This window comes from Barbatula barbatula (genome assembly GCF_947034865.1).
Source record: "Barbatula barbatula genome assembly, chromosome: 22".
Taxonomy (NCBI): Eukaryota; Metazoa; Chordata; class Actinopteri; order Cypriniformes; family Nemacheilidae; genus Barbatula; species Barbatula barbatula.
In genome coordinates, this window is record NC_136785.1 from 18,622,113 (window position 1) to 18,636,737 (window position 14,625).

General features: G+C 41.6%; 1 protein-coding gene across 1 annotated transcript in view; it reads left to right on the forward strand.

The window, feature by feature from the left end:
- Positions 1-938: 938 nt before the first annotated feature.
- LOC306911615 (general transcription factor II-I repeat domain-containing protein 2-like) overlaps positions 939-14,625 on the forward strand; it is a gene marked incomplete at both ends in the record, with an annotated part of 42,638 nt that continues 28,951 nt past the window's right edge. The window contains one exon of the mRNA XM_079487079.1: positions 939-1,230. Within this exon, the coding sequence (XP_079343205.1) occupies positions 939-1,230 (292 nt within the window). The remainder of the gene's footprint in view (positions 1,231-14,625) is intronic.

Below are 14,625 nucleotides of genomic sequence, written 5' to 3' on the forward strand. Positions count from 1 at the left end.
TCAACGTCGATTTATTCGACTATTGTCGGCGCGAGACCACGAGGGTACACGATGGTGCCCCGTGTGGAAGAGACACTGGCAAGTTATCTCTCCACTGGGACATCATCATCCTTGAAAAAGCCTTCTCTCCCTACCAAGCCTTGCAGGGTTACATCTGCGCTGGTGGGGAAGGCTTTTCAGGCAGCCGGTCAGGCTGGTGCTGCCCTGCACACCATGGCGGTTCTGCAGGCATATCAGGCTGACCTGCTGCATGACGTGAGCACGGACGGGGTGATCGATGAAACGGCGTTCTCAGAACTACGCCGGGCCACAGATTTGTCTCTCCGTGCGACCAAGCAGACGGCCCGTGCCATCGGCCGGTCTATGGCTGCGTTGGTAACCACGGAGAGACACCTGTGGTTGAACCTCACGGGCATCAGGGACCGGGACCGTGCGTTCCTCCTTGATGCCCCGATCTCGCCTTCTGGACTGTTTGGTGATGCGGTTAATACCGTAGTCACCAGGTTCAGGGAGGCGAGAAAACACGAGGAGGCTTTCGTGAGGTATCTCCCCCGTCGTGCTCAAGCGTCTGGAGTGTCGGCCACCCACTCTGGACCAGTTCCCCAGTCCCGGCCAGGCACACAGTCTCGGGTGGGTCCGGTCTACCTGAGACGTGAGGTCGTCAGGCAGAGTGTGGCGAATCGCGCCCCCCCTCAAAGGGAGGGGAGCGGCCCACCGTGCCCCTCAGGCCACCTCGGGGAGGCCGGACTTGAGGCAGTCCATCTCCTCGAAGAAGAAGAGACCCTGAGATGAGTGTGCTCGGGACTGTGGGGGTGTGCCCCCCCAGGGAGGGGTGCTTACAATTCCAAGAGAAATTAGAGGCTCCTCTTCGGCACCCTCACAGGGCCGCTGTGCAATCTCCGCCGCCACCGGCGTTTCGGGGATTGGCGGTCTCAAAAATGCTAGATGTTCGGTCGTCTCCTGCCATGATTCAGGACGCCGAGCGTCTGGCATCCCCCCAATTAGAGGAAGTGTCAACACTTATACCCCTTTCAGAGAAGCTGGCAGCGTGGAAACTACTGCCAGGTATCTCTCCATGGGTGGAAAGAACTATTGCCAAAGGCTACAGAATTCAATTTGCATATCGTCCTCCGCGTTTCAACGGAGTGGTCTCCACTTCCGTCCAACCGGAGCGAGCACATCTGTTGACACAAGAGTTACAAGCTCTGCTGGACAAAGGGGCCATAGAACGTGTTCCCCTATCAGACAGAATGTCAGGCTATTACAGCCGGTATTTTCTAGTTCCCAAGAAGGATGGGGGGTTGCGTCCAATTCTAGATCTTCGCGGAATGAACCGCTACCTAAAGACACACAAGTTCAAGATGTTGACAATCAAGATGATTGTGTCTCAAATTCAGTGTCACGACTGGTTCGTGACGATCGATCTCAAAGACGCATACTTTCACATAGAGATCTTGCCACAACACAGGAAATTCCTGAGGTTCGCTTTCGGGGGCGAAGCTTACCAGTATCGGGTTCTTCCATTCGGCCTAGCCTTGTCACCCCGCACATACACAAAGTGCATGGATGCAGCTCTGGCTCCTCTGCGACTCCAGGGCATCCGCATTTTGAATTACATAGACGACTGGCTGATTTTAGCTCAGTCTCGGGAGCTAGCGCTTCGACATCGGGATGTCGTCCTAGTTCATCTCGAGACTCTCGGGTTAAGACTCAACGTCAAGAAGAGCGTTCTTTCCCCTACACAGAATACAACGTATCTGGGGGTTATATGGGACTCGATTGCAATGCAGGCACAACTGTCACCTGCACGTGTCGAATCCATTCAGAACACCCTGAGGAGCATCAGGTTAGGCCAGAGAGTGACAAATCATCACTTTCAAAGAGTTCTAGGTCTCATGGCGGCGGCTTCCACAGTAATACCTCTGGGCCTCCTGCATATGAGACCGTTTCAGTTGTGGCTCAGAGCCAGGGGGTTTCATCCAAGGGCCAACCCCCAGAGGCAAATAAGGGTGACGCGCCAGGGGCTTCGCACCCTTTCTATGTGGTTCAGACCTCGGTTTCTGACTCTAGGTCCCACTCTCGGTCCGTGTTGTCGTCGCAGGATGTTAACGACAGACGCTTCCCTCATGGGTTGGGGTGCGGTTTTAGATGGCCGCCCAGCCCAAGGGATCTGGAGAGGTCATCTTCTCGATTGGCACATAAATTGCCTAGAAATGATGGCTGTGTTTCTGGCCCTGAAATACTTCCTCCGGCAGTTACGAGGCTACCATGTCCTAGTGCGGGTGGACAACACTTCAGTAGTCTCGTACATAAATCACCAGGGTGGGCTGCGGTCGCGCCACCTGAACAAATTGGCCCAGCAGATCCTGCCCTGGGCAGAGGGCAAATTCCTGTCCCTCAGAGCGATTCACATCCCGGGGCATATGAATGTGGGAGCAGACTTTCTGTCCAGACAAGCTGTGACGAACGGGGAATGGAAACTCCACCCCGAGATGGTGAGACAAATCTGGGAAAGATTTTACGAAGCAGAGGTGGACCTCTTTGCTACACAGGAGACAGCACAATGTCCCCTCTTCTTCTCTCTGAGTCATCCAGCTCCCCTGGGTCTGGACGCGATGGCCCACACGTGGCCCAGACTGCGTCTTTACGCATATCCTCCGATAGCTCTGCTCCCGGGAGTCCTAGCGAAGGTCCGTCAACAGGGGTGTCGCCTCTTATTGATAGCTCCCCGTTGGCCAACCAGAATTTGGTTTTCGGACCTAATATCCCTCCTCGACGACACGCCATGGGCGATCCCAGTCAGGAGAGATCTTTTGTCTCAGGCACAAGGGACGGTGTTTCATCCCCATCCCGAGCTGTGGAACCTCCATGTCTGGCCCCTGAAGGGCACCAGCTGAGAGGTTCAGGGCTTCCGCCTGATGTAATAGAGACTATTTTAAGTGCTAGGGCTCCCTCCACTAGAAGGAGCTACGCCCTTAGATGGAGCGTTTTTGAAAGATGGTGCATGGTACACCATACAGACCCAATTCACTGCCAGATTGTTTCAGTGCTGGAGTTTCTGCAAGAGAAACTGTCCGCAGGGACAAGCCCCGGTACTCTCAGGGTTTATGTGGCCGCTATTTCGGCTTGCCATGCCCCGATTGATGGGGTTTCTGTGGGAAAACACCCTTTAGTCGCCCGCTTTATTCGTGGAGCGAGGCGGCTAATGCCTCCTTCTAGACGGACTGTTCCATCATGGGACTTAGCAATAGTGCTCGAGGGTCTGGTTAGCGCCCCTTTTGAACCTATGGAGTCAGCACCTATTAGGCTTCTGACCTTTAAGATGGTTTTTCTAATGGCAATCACCTCTCTTAAGAGAATTGGAGATTTGCAGGCGCTCTCGACCTCACCGTCCTGCTTAATATTTGCCCCTGGGATGGTCAAAGCTATTCTGCATCCTCACCCGAGTTATCTGCCTAAAGTTCCGTTCTCCACCGTGCATCCGGTTGTTCTTGAGGCCTTCTGTCCTCCGCCGTTCACGACGTCGGAGCAGGAACGATTACACTTACTGTGTCCAGTACGTGCTCTTCAGAATTATATCCACCGCACTAGCCAGTGGCGTAAATCGGAGCAGCTTTTCATATGTTATGGGAGCCGCAACAAAGGGGCGGCTGCCACCAGGCAAACAATGTCACATTGGGTAAGGGATGCTATTGCTCTGGCCTATGAGGCGCGAGGCCAAACTTCACCTCTGGGTATCAGAGCCCATTCAACAAGGGGGGTTTCATCATCTATGGCCTTAGCAAGAGGTGTCCCCTTGCAGCAAGTGTGTGATGCGGCGGGCTGGTCCTCTCCGCACACATTTGTCAGATTTTATAGTCTGGATGTCCACGCTACTCCAGGCTCACAAGTCCTGGAGTCTACATCCCAGAGTCACGTCTGATGCCTTCTCTTGGCTTGTGCACACATACCACACCTTGGGGGGTCCAGACACTTCCAGTGCGGCGGCGTTGGTATTCTCGTTCCCATAGCGTTTGAAACGCAGCATCAAGTGTAGCTTTTGATAGGGAACGTCTCGGGTTACTTGCTGTAACCCTGTTCCCTGAAAAAGCGGGAACGAGATGCTGCGCCTCAATGCCGCACTGTAGGCGTGCCGGACGTCCTTTCAGACAAAATTGGAACCTGAAGACGCGTTCGCGCCACGCGTATTTATAACCTGCAGGTGTTGGTGTAATTAACCAAATTACCTGCCGAGGTTATTTAAAGCCAAAATAATTTTTGGCGTGTTTGACACACGTGCTTCACAACCGGTCGAACAAAGACGTTCTCCCATAGCGTTTGAAACGCAGCATCTCGTTCCCGCTTTTTCAGGGAACAGGGTTACAGCAAGTAACCCGAGACGTTTCTGACATTCTAACAGCTCAATTAGAGCATTTTAGTAATGAACAGTGTTCTTTGTCAAAACTGACATTCTCATCATCCACTGATGCACTTTGTCACAAAATGCAGTTCTCAGCTCAGAAAGCTTGTTTCTGACATTCTTACAGCTCAATTGGAGCATTTCAGTAATGAACAGTGTTCTTTGTCAAAACTGACATTCTCATCATCCACTGATGAACTATGTCACAAAATGCAGTTCTCAGCTCAGAAAGCTTGTTTCTGACATTCTAACAGCTCAATTGGAGCATTTCAGTAATGAACAGTGTTCTTTGTCAAAACTGACATTCTCATCATCCACTGATGAACTATGTCACAAAATGCAGTTCTCAGCTCAGAAAGCTTGTTTCTGACATTCTAACAGCTCAATTGGAGCATTTTAGTGATGATCAGTGTTCTTTGTCAAAACTGACATTCTCATCATCCACTGATGCTTTTTGTCAAAAAATGCAGTTTTCAGCTCAGAAAGCTTGTTTCTGACATTCTAACAGCTCAATTAGAGCATTTTAGTAATGATCAGTGTTCTTTGTCAAAAGTGACATTCTCATCATCCACTGACTCACTTTGTCACAAAATGCAGTTCTCAGCTCAGAAAGCTTGTTTCTGACATTCTAACATTTCAATTAGAGCATTTTATTAATGAACAGTGTTCTTTGTCAAAACTGACATTCTCATCATCCACTGATGCACTTTGTCAAAAAAATGCAGTTTTCAGCTCAGAAAGCTTGTTTCTGACATTCTAACAGCTCAATTGGAGCATTTTAGTAATGAACAGTGTTCTTTGTCAATACTGACATTCTCATCATCCACTGATGCACTTTGTCAAAAAAATGCAGTTTTCAGCTCAGAAAGCTTGTTTCTGACATTCTAAGAGCTCAATTGGAGCATTTTAGTAATGAACAGTGTTCTTTGTCAATACTGACATTCTCATCATCCACTGATTCACTTTGTCACAAAATGCAGTTCTCAGCTCAGAAAGCTTGTTTCTGACATTCTAAGAGCTCAATTAGAGCATTTTAGTAATGAACAGTGTTCTTTGTCAAAACTGACATTCTCATCATCCACTGATGCTTTTTGTCACAAAATGCAGTTTTCAGCTCAGAAAGCTTGTTTCTGACATTCTAACAGCTCAATTAGAGCATTTTAGTAATGATCAGTGTTCTTTGTCAAAAGTGACATTCTCATCATCCACTGATTCACTTTGTCACAAAATGCAGTTCTCAGCTCAGAAAGCTTGTTTCTGACATTCTAACAGCTCAATTAGAGCATTTTAGTAATGAACAGTGTTCTTTGTCAAAACTGACATTCTCATCATCCACTGATGCACTTTGTCACAAAATGCAGTTCTCAGCTCAGAAAGCTTGTTTCTGACATTCTTACAGCTCAATTGGAGCATTTCAGTAATGAACAGTGTTCTTTGTCAAAACTGACATTCTCGTCATCCACTGATGAACTATGTCACAAAATGCAGTTCTCAGCTCAGAAAGCTTGTTTCTGACATTCTAACAGCTCAATTGGAGCATTTTAGTAATGATCAGTGTTCTTTGTCAAAACTGACATTCTCATCATCCACTGATGCACTTTGTCAAAAAAATGCAGTTTTCAGCTCAGAAAGCTTGTTTCTGACATTCTAACAGCTCAATTGGAGCATTTTAGTAATGATCAGTGTTCTTTGTCATAAGTGACATTCTCATCATCCACTGATTCACTTTGTCACAAAATGCAGTTCTCAGCTCAGAAAGCTTGTTTCTGACATTCTAACAGCTCAATTAGAGCATTTTAGTAATGATCAGTGTTCTTTGTCAAAACTGACATTCTCATCATCCACTGATTCACTTTGTCACAAAATGCAGTTTTCAGCTCAGAAAGCTTGTTTCTGACATTCTAACAGCTCAATTAGAGCATTTTAGTAATGAACAGTGTTCTTTGTCAAAAGTGACATTCTCATCATCCACTGATTCACTTTGTCACAAAATGCAGTTCTCAGCTCAGAAAGCTTGTTTCTGACATTCTAACAGCTCAATTAGAGCATTTTAGTAATGAACAGTGTTCTTTGTCAAAACTGACATTCTCATCATCCACTGATGCACTTTGTCACAAAATGCAGTTCTCATCTCAGAAAGCTTGTTTCTGACATTCTTACAGCTCAATTGGAGCATTTCAGTAATGAACAGTGTTCTTTGTCAAAACTGACATTCTCATCATCCACTGATGCACTTTGTCACAAAATGCAGTTCTCAGCTCAGAAAGCTTGTTTCTGACATTCTAACAGCTCAATTGGAGCATTTCAGTAATGAACAGTGTTCTTTGTCAAAACTGACATTCTCATCATCCACTGATGAACTATGTCACAAAATGCAGTTCTCAGCTCAGAAAGCTTGTTTCTGACATTCTAACAGCTCAATTGGAGCATTTTAGTAATGATCACTGTTCTTTGTCAAAACTGACATTCTCATCATCCACTGATGTTTTTTGTCACAAAATGCAGTTTTCAGCTCAGAAAGCTTGTTTCTGACATTCTAACAGCTCAATTAGAGCATTTTAGTAATGATCAGTGTTCTTTGTCAAAAGTGACATTCTCATCATCCACTGATTCACTTTGTCACAAAATGCAGTTTTCAGCTCAGAAAGCTTGTTTCTGACATTCTAACAGCTCAATTGGAGCATTTTAGTAATGATCAGTGTTCTTTGTCAAAAGTGACATTCTCATCATCCACTGATTCACTTTGTCAAAAAAATGCAGTTTTCAGCTCAGAAAGCTTGTTTCTGACATTCTAACAGCTCAATTGGAGCATTTTAGTAATGATCAGTGTTCTTTGTCAAAACTGACATTCTCATCATCCACTGATTCACTTTGTCACAAAATGCAGTTCTCAGCTCAGAAAGCTTGTTTCTGACATTCTAAGAGCTCAATTAGAGCATTTTAGTAATGAACAGTGTTCTTTGTCAAAACTGACATTCTCATCATCCACTGATGCACTTTGTCAAAAAAATGCAGTTTTCAGCTCAGAAAGCTTGTTTCTGACATTCTAACAGCTGAATTGGAGCATTTCAGTAATGAACAGTGTTCTTTGTCAAAACTGACATTCTCATCATCCACTGATGAACTATGTCACAAAATGCAGTTCTCAGCTCAGAAAGCTTGTTTCTGACATTCTAACAGCTCAATTGGAGCATTTCAGTAATGAACAGTGTTCTTTGTCAAAACTGACATTCTCATCATCCACTGATGAACTATGTCACAAAATGCAGTTCTCAGCTCAGAAAGCTTGTTTCTGACATTCTAACAGCTCAATTGGAGCATTTTAGTGATGATCAGTGTTCTTTGTCAAAACTGACATTCTCATCATCCACTGATGCTTTTTGTCAAAAAATGCAGTTTTCAGCTCAGAAAGCTTGTTTCTGACATTCTAACAGCTCAATTAGAGCATTTTAGTAATGATCAGTGTTCTTTGTCAAAAGTGACATTCTCATCATCCACTGACTCACTTTGTCACAAAATGCAGTTCTCAGCTCAGAAAGCTTGTTTCTGACATTCTAACATTTCAATTAGAGCATTTTATTAATGAACAGTGTTCTTTGTCAAAACTGACATTCTCATCATCCACTGATGCACTTTGTCAAAAAAATGCAGTTTTCAGCTCAGAAAGCTTGTTTCTGACATTCTAACAGCTCAATTGGAGCATTTTAGTAATGATCAGTGTTCTTTGTCAATACTGACATTCTCATCATCCACTGATTCACTTTGTCACAAAATGCAGTTCTCAGCTCAGAAAGCTTGTTTCTGACATTCTAACAGCTCAATTGGAGCATTTTAGTGATTATCAGTGTTCTTTGTCAAAACTGACATTCTCATCATCCACTGATTCACTTTGTCACAAAATGCATTTCTCAGCTCAGAAAGATTGTTTCTGACATTCTAACAGCTGAATTGGAGCATTTCAGTAATGAACAGTGTTCTTTGTCAAAACTGACATTCTCATCATCCACTGATGAACTATGTCACAAAATGCAGTTCTCAGCTCAGAAAGCTTGTTTCTGACATTCTAACAGCTTAATTGGAGCATTTTATTAATGATCAGTGTTCTTTGTCAAAACTGACATTCTCATCATCCACTGATGCTTTTTGTCACAAAATGCAGTTTTCAGATCAGAAAGCTTGTTTCTGACATTCTAACAGCTCAATTGGAGCATTTTAATGATGATCAGTGTTCTTTGTCAAAAGTGACATTCTCATCATCCACTGATTCACTTTGTCACAAAATGCATTTCTCAGCTCAGAAAGCTTGTTTCTGACATTCTAACAGCTCAATTGGAGCATTTTAGTAATGATCAGTGTTCTTTGTCAATACTGACATTCTCATCATCCACTGATTCACTTTGTCACAAAATGCAGTTCTCAGCTCAGAAAGCTTGTTTCTGACATTCTAACAGCTCAATTGGAGCATTTTAGTGATTATCAGTGTTCTTTGTCAAAACTGACATTCTCATCATCCACTGATTCACTTTGTCACAAAATGCATTTCTCAGCTCAGAAAGATTGTTTCTGACATTCTAACAGCTGAATTGGAGCATTTCAGTAATGATCAGTGTTCTTTGTCAAAAGTGACATTCTCATCATCCACTGATGAACTATGTCACAAAATGCAGTTCTCAGCTCAGAAAGCTTGTTTCTGACATTCTAACAGCTCAATTAGAGCATTTTAGTAATGAACAGTGTTCTTTGTCAAAACTGACATTCTCATCATCCACTGATGCACTTTGTCACAAAATGCAGTTCTCAGCTCAGAAAGCTTGTTTCTGACATTCTTACAGCTCAATTGGAGCATTTCAGTAATGAACAGTGTTCTTTGTCAAAACTGACATTCTCATCATCCACTGATGAACTATGTCACAAAATGCAGTTCTCAGCTCAGAAAGCTTGTTTCTGACATTCTAACAGCTCAATTGGAGCATTTCAGTAATGAACAGTGTTCTTTGTCAAAACTGACATTCTCATCATCCACTGATGAACTATGTCACAAAATGCAGTTCTCAGCTCAGAAAGCTTGTTTCTGACATTCTAACAGCTCAATTGGAGCATTTTAGTGATGATCAGTGTTCTTTGTCAAAACTGACATTCTCATCATCCACTGATGCTTTTTGTCAAAAAATGCAGTTTTCAGCTCAGAAAGCTTGTTTCTGACATTCTAACAGCTCAATTAGAGCATTTTAGTAATGATCAGTGTTCTTTGTCAAAAGTGACATTCTCATCATCCACTGACTCACTTTGTCACAAAATGCAGTTCTCAGCTCAGAAAGCTTGTTTCTGACATTCTAACATTTCAATTAGAGCATTTTATTAATGAACAGTGTTCTTTGTCAAAACTGACATTCTCATCATCCACTGATGCACTTTGTCAAAAAAATGCAGTTTTCAGCTCAGAAAGCTTGTTTCTGACATTCTAACAGCTCAATTGGAGCATTTTAGTAATGAACAGTGTTCTTTGTCAATACTGACATTCTCATCATCCACTGATGCACTTTGTCAAAAAAATGCAGTTTTCAGCTCAGAAAGCTTGTTTCTGACATTCTAAGAGCTCAATTGGAGCATTTTAGTAATGAACAGTGTTCTTTGTCAATACTGACATTCTCATCATCCACTGATTCACTTTGTCACAAAATGCAGTTCTCAGCTCAGAAAGCTTGTTTCTGACATTCTAAGAGCTCAATTAGAGCATTTTAGTAATGAACAGTGTTCTTTGTCAAAACTGACATTCTCATCATCCACTGATGCTTTTTGTCACAAAATGCAGTTTTCAGCTCAGAAAGCTTGTTTCTGACATTCTAACAGCTCAATTAGAGCATTTTAGTAATGATCAGTGTTCTTTGTCAAAAGTGACATTCTCATCATCCACTGATTCACTTTGTCACAAAATGCAGTTCTCAGCTCAGAAAGCTTGTTTCTGACATTCTAACAGCTCAATTAGAGCATTTTAGTAATGAACAGTGTTCTTTGTCAAAACTGACATTCTCATCATCCACTGATGCACTTTGTCACAAAATGCAGTTCTCAGCTCAGAAAGCTTGTTTCTGACATTCTTACAGCTCAATTGGAGCATTTCAGTAATGAACAGTGTTCTTTGTCAAAACTGACATTCTCGTCATCCACTGATGAACTATGTCACAAAATGCAGTTCTCAGCTCAGAAAGCTTGTTTCTGACATTCTAACAGCTCAATTGGAGCATTTTAGTAATGATCAGTGTTCTTTGTCAAAACTGACATTCTCATCATCCACTGATGCACTTTGTCAAAAAAATGCAGTTTTCAGCTCAGAAAGCTTGTTTCTGACATTCTAACAGCTCAATTGGAGCATTTTAGTAATGATCAGTGTTCTTTGTCATAAGTGACATTCTCATCATCCACTGATTCACTTTGTCACAAAATGCAGTTCTCAGCTCAGAAAGCTTGTTTCTGACATTCTAACAGCTCAATTGGACCATTTTAGTAATGATCAGTGTTCTTTGTCAAAAATGATATTCTCATCATCCACTGATGCTTTTTGTCACAAAATGCAGTTTTCAGCTCAGAAAGCTTGTTTCTGACATTCTAACAGCTCAATTAGAGCATTTTAGTAATGATCAGTGTTCTTTGTCAAAAGTGACATTCTCATCATCCACTGATTCACTTTGTCACAAAATGCAGTTCTCAGCTCAGAAAGCTTGTTTCTGACATTCTAACAGCTCAATTAGAGCATTTTAGTAATGAACAGTGTTCTTTGTCAAAACTGACATTCTCATCATCCACTGATGCACTTTGTCACAAAATGCAGTTCTCATCTCAGAAAGCTTGTTTCTGACATTCTTACAGCTCAATTGGAGCATTTCAGTAATGAACAGTGTTCTTTGTCAAAACTGACATTCTCATCATCCACTGATGCACTTTGTCACAAAATGCAGTTCTCAGCTCAGAAAGCTTGTTTCTGACATTCTAACAGCTCAATTGGAGCATTTCAGTAATGATCAGTGTTCTTTGTCAAAACTGACATTCTCATCATCCACTGATGAACTATGTCACAAAATGCAGTTCTCAGCTCAGAAAGCTTGTTTCTGACATTCTAACAGCTCAATTGGAGCATTTTAGTAATGATCACTGTTCTTTGTCAAAACTGACATTCTCATCATCCACTGATGTTTTTTGTCACAAAATGCAGTTTTCAGCTCAGAAAGCTTGTTTCTGACATTCTAACAGCTCAATTAGAGCATTTTAGTAATGATCAGTGTTCTTTGTCAAAAGTGACATTCTCATCATCCACTGATTCACTTTGTCACAAAATGCAGTTCTCAGCTCAGAAAGCTTGTTTCTGACATTCTAACAGCTCAATTAGAGCATTTTATTAATGAACAGTGTTCTTTGTCAAAACTGACATTCTCATCATCCACTGATGCACTTTGTCAAAAAAATGCAGTTTTCAGCTCAGAAAGCTTGTTTCTGACATTCTAACAGCTCAATTGGAGCATTTTAGTAATGATCAGTGTTCTTTGTCAAAAGTGACATTCTCATCATCCACTGATTCACTTTGTCAAAAAAATGCAGTTTTCAGCTCAGAAAGCTTGTTTCTGACATTCTAACAGCTCAATTGGAGCATTTTAGTAATGATCAGTGTTCTTTGTCAAAACTGACATTCTCATCATCCACTGATTCACTTTGTCACAAAATGCAGTTCTCAGCTCAGAAAGCTTGTTTCTGACATTCTAAGAGCTCAATTAGAGCATTTTAGTAATGAACAGTGTTCTTTGTCAAAACTGACATTCTCATCATCCACTGATGCACTTTGTCAAAAAAATGCAGTTTTCAGCTCAGAAAGCTTGTTTCTGACATTCTAACAGCTCAATTGGAGCATTTTAGTAATGATCAGTGTTCTTTGTCAATACTGACATTCTCATCATCCACTGATTCACTTTGTCACAAAATGCAGTTCTCAGCTCAGAAAGCTTGTTTCTGACATTCTAACAGCTCAATTGGAGCATTTTAGTGATTATCAGTGTTCTTTGTCAAAACTGACATTCTCATCATCCACTGATTCACTTTGTCACAAAATGCATTTCTCAGCTCAGAAAGATTGTTTCTGACATTCTAACAGCTGAATTGGAGCATTTCAGTAATGAACAGTGTTCTTTGTCAAAGTGACATTCTCATCATCCACTGATGAACTATGTCACAAAATGCAGTTCTCAGCTCAGAAAGCTTGTTTCTGACATTCTAACAGCTTAATTGGAGCATTTTATTAATGATCAGTGTTCTTTGTCAAAACTGACATTCTCATCATCCACTGATGCTTTTTGTCACAAAATGCAGTTTTCAGATCAGAAAGCTTGTTTCTGACATTCTAACAGCTCAATTGGAGCATTTTAATGATGATCAGTGTTCTTTGTCAAAAGTGACATTCTCATCATCCACTGATTCACTTTGTCACAAAATGCATTTCTCAGCTCAGAAAGCTTGTTTCTGACATTCTAACAGCTCAATTGGAGCATTTCAGTAATGAACAGTGTTCTTTGTCAAAACTGACATTCTCATCATCCACTGATGCACTTTGTCAAAAAATGCAGTTCTCAGCTCAGAAAGCTTGTTTCTGACATTCTAACAGCTCAATTGGACCATTTTAGTAATGATCAGTGTTCTTTGTCAAAAATGATATTCTCATCATCCACTGATGCTTTTTGTCACAAAATGCAGTTTTCAGCTCAGAAAGCTTGTTTCTGACATTCTAACAGCTCAATTAGAGCATTTTAGTAATGATCAGTGTTCTTTGTCAAAAGTGACATTCTCATCATCCACTGATTCACTTTGTCACAAAATGCAGTTCTCAGCTCAGAAAGCTTGTTTCTGACATTCTAACAGCTCAATTAGAGCATTTTAGTAATGAACAGTGTTCTTTGTCAAAACTGACATTCTCATCATCCACTGATGCACTTTGTCACAAAATGCAGTTCTCAGCTAAGAAAGCTTGTTTCTGACATTCTTACAGCTCAATTGGAGCATTTCAGTAATGAACAGTGTTCTTTGTCAAAACTGACATTCTCATCATCCACTGATGAACTATGTCACAAAATGCAGTTCTCAGCTCAGAAAGCTTGTTTCTGACATTCTAACAGCTCAATTGGAGCATTTCAGTAATGAACAGTGTTCTTTGTCAAAACTGACATTCTCATCATCCACTGATGAACTATGTCACAAAATGCAGTTCTCAGCTCAGAAAGCTTGTTTCTGACATTCTAACAGCTCAATTGGAGCATTTTAGTGATGATCAGTGTTCTTTGTCAAAACTGACATTCTCATCATCCACTGATGCTTTTTGTCAAAAAATGCAGTTTTCAGCTCAGAAAGCTTGTTTCTGACATTCTAACAGCTCAATTAGAGCATTTTAGTAATGATCAGTGTTCTTTGTCAAAAGTGACATTCTCATCATCCACTGACTCACTTTGTCACAAAATGCAGTTCTCAGCTCAGAAAGCTTGTTTCTGACATTCTAACATTTCAATTAGAGCATTTTATTAATGAACAGTGTTCTTTGTCAAAACTGACATTCTCATCATCCACTGATGCACTTTGTCAAAAAAATGCAGTTTTCAGCTCAGAAAGCTTGTTTCTGACATTCTAACAGCTCAATTGGAGCATTTTAGTAATGAACAGTGTTCTTTGTCAATACTGACATTCTCATCATCCACTGATGCACTTTGTCAAAAAAATGCAGTTTTCAGCTCAGAAAGCTTGTTTCTGACATTCTAAGAGCTCAATTGGAGCATTTTAGTAATGAACAGTGTTCTTTGTCAATACTGACATTCTCATCATCCACTGATTCACTTTGTCACAAAATGCAGTTCTCAGCTCAGAAAGCTTGTTTCTGACATTCTAACAGCTCAATTAGAGCATTTTAGTAATGAACAGTGTTCTTTGTCAAAACTGACATTCTCATCATCCACTGATGCTTTTTGTCACAAAATGCAGTTTTCAGCTCAGAAAGCTTGTTTCTGACATTCTAACAGCTCAATTAGAGCATTTTAGTAATGATCAGTGTTCTTTGTCAAAAGTGACATTCTCATCATCCACTGATTCACTTTGTCACAAAATGCAGTTCTCAGCTCAGAAAGCTTGTTTCTGACATTCTAACAGCTCAATTAGAGCATTTTAGTAATGAACAGTGTTCTTTGTCAAAACTGACATTC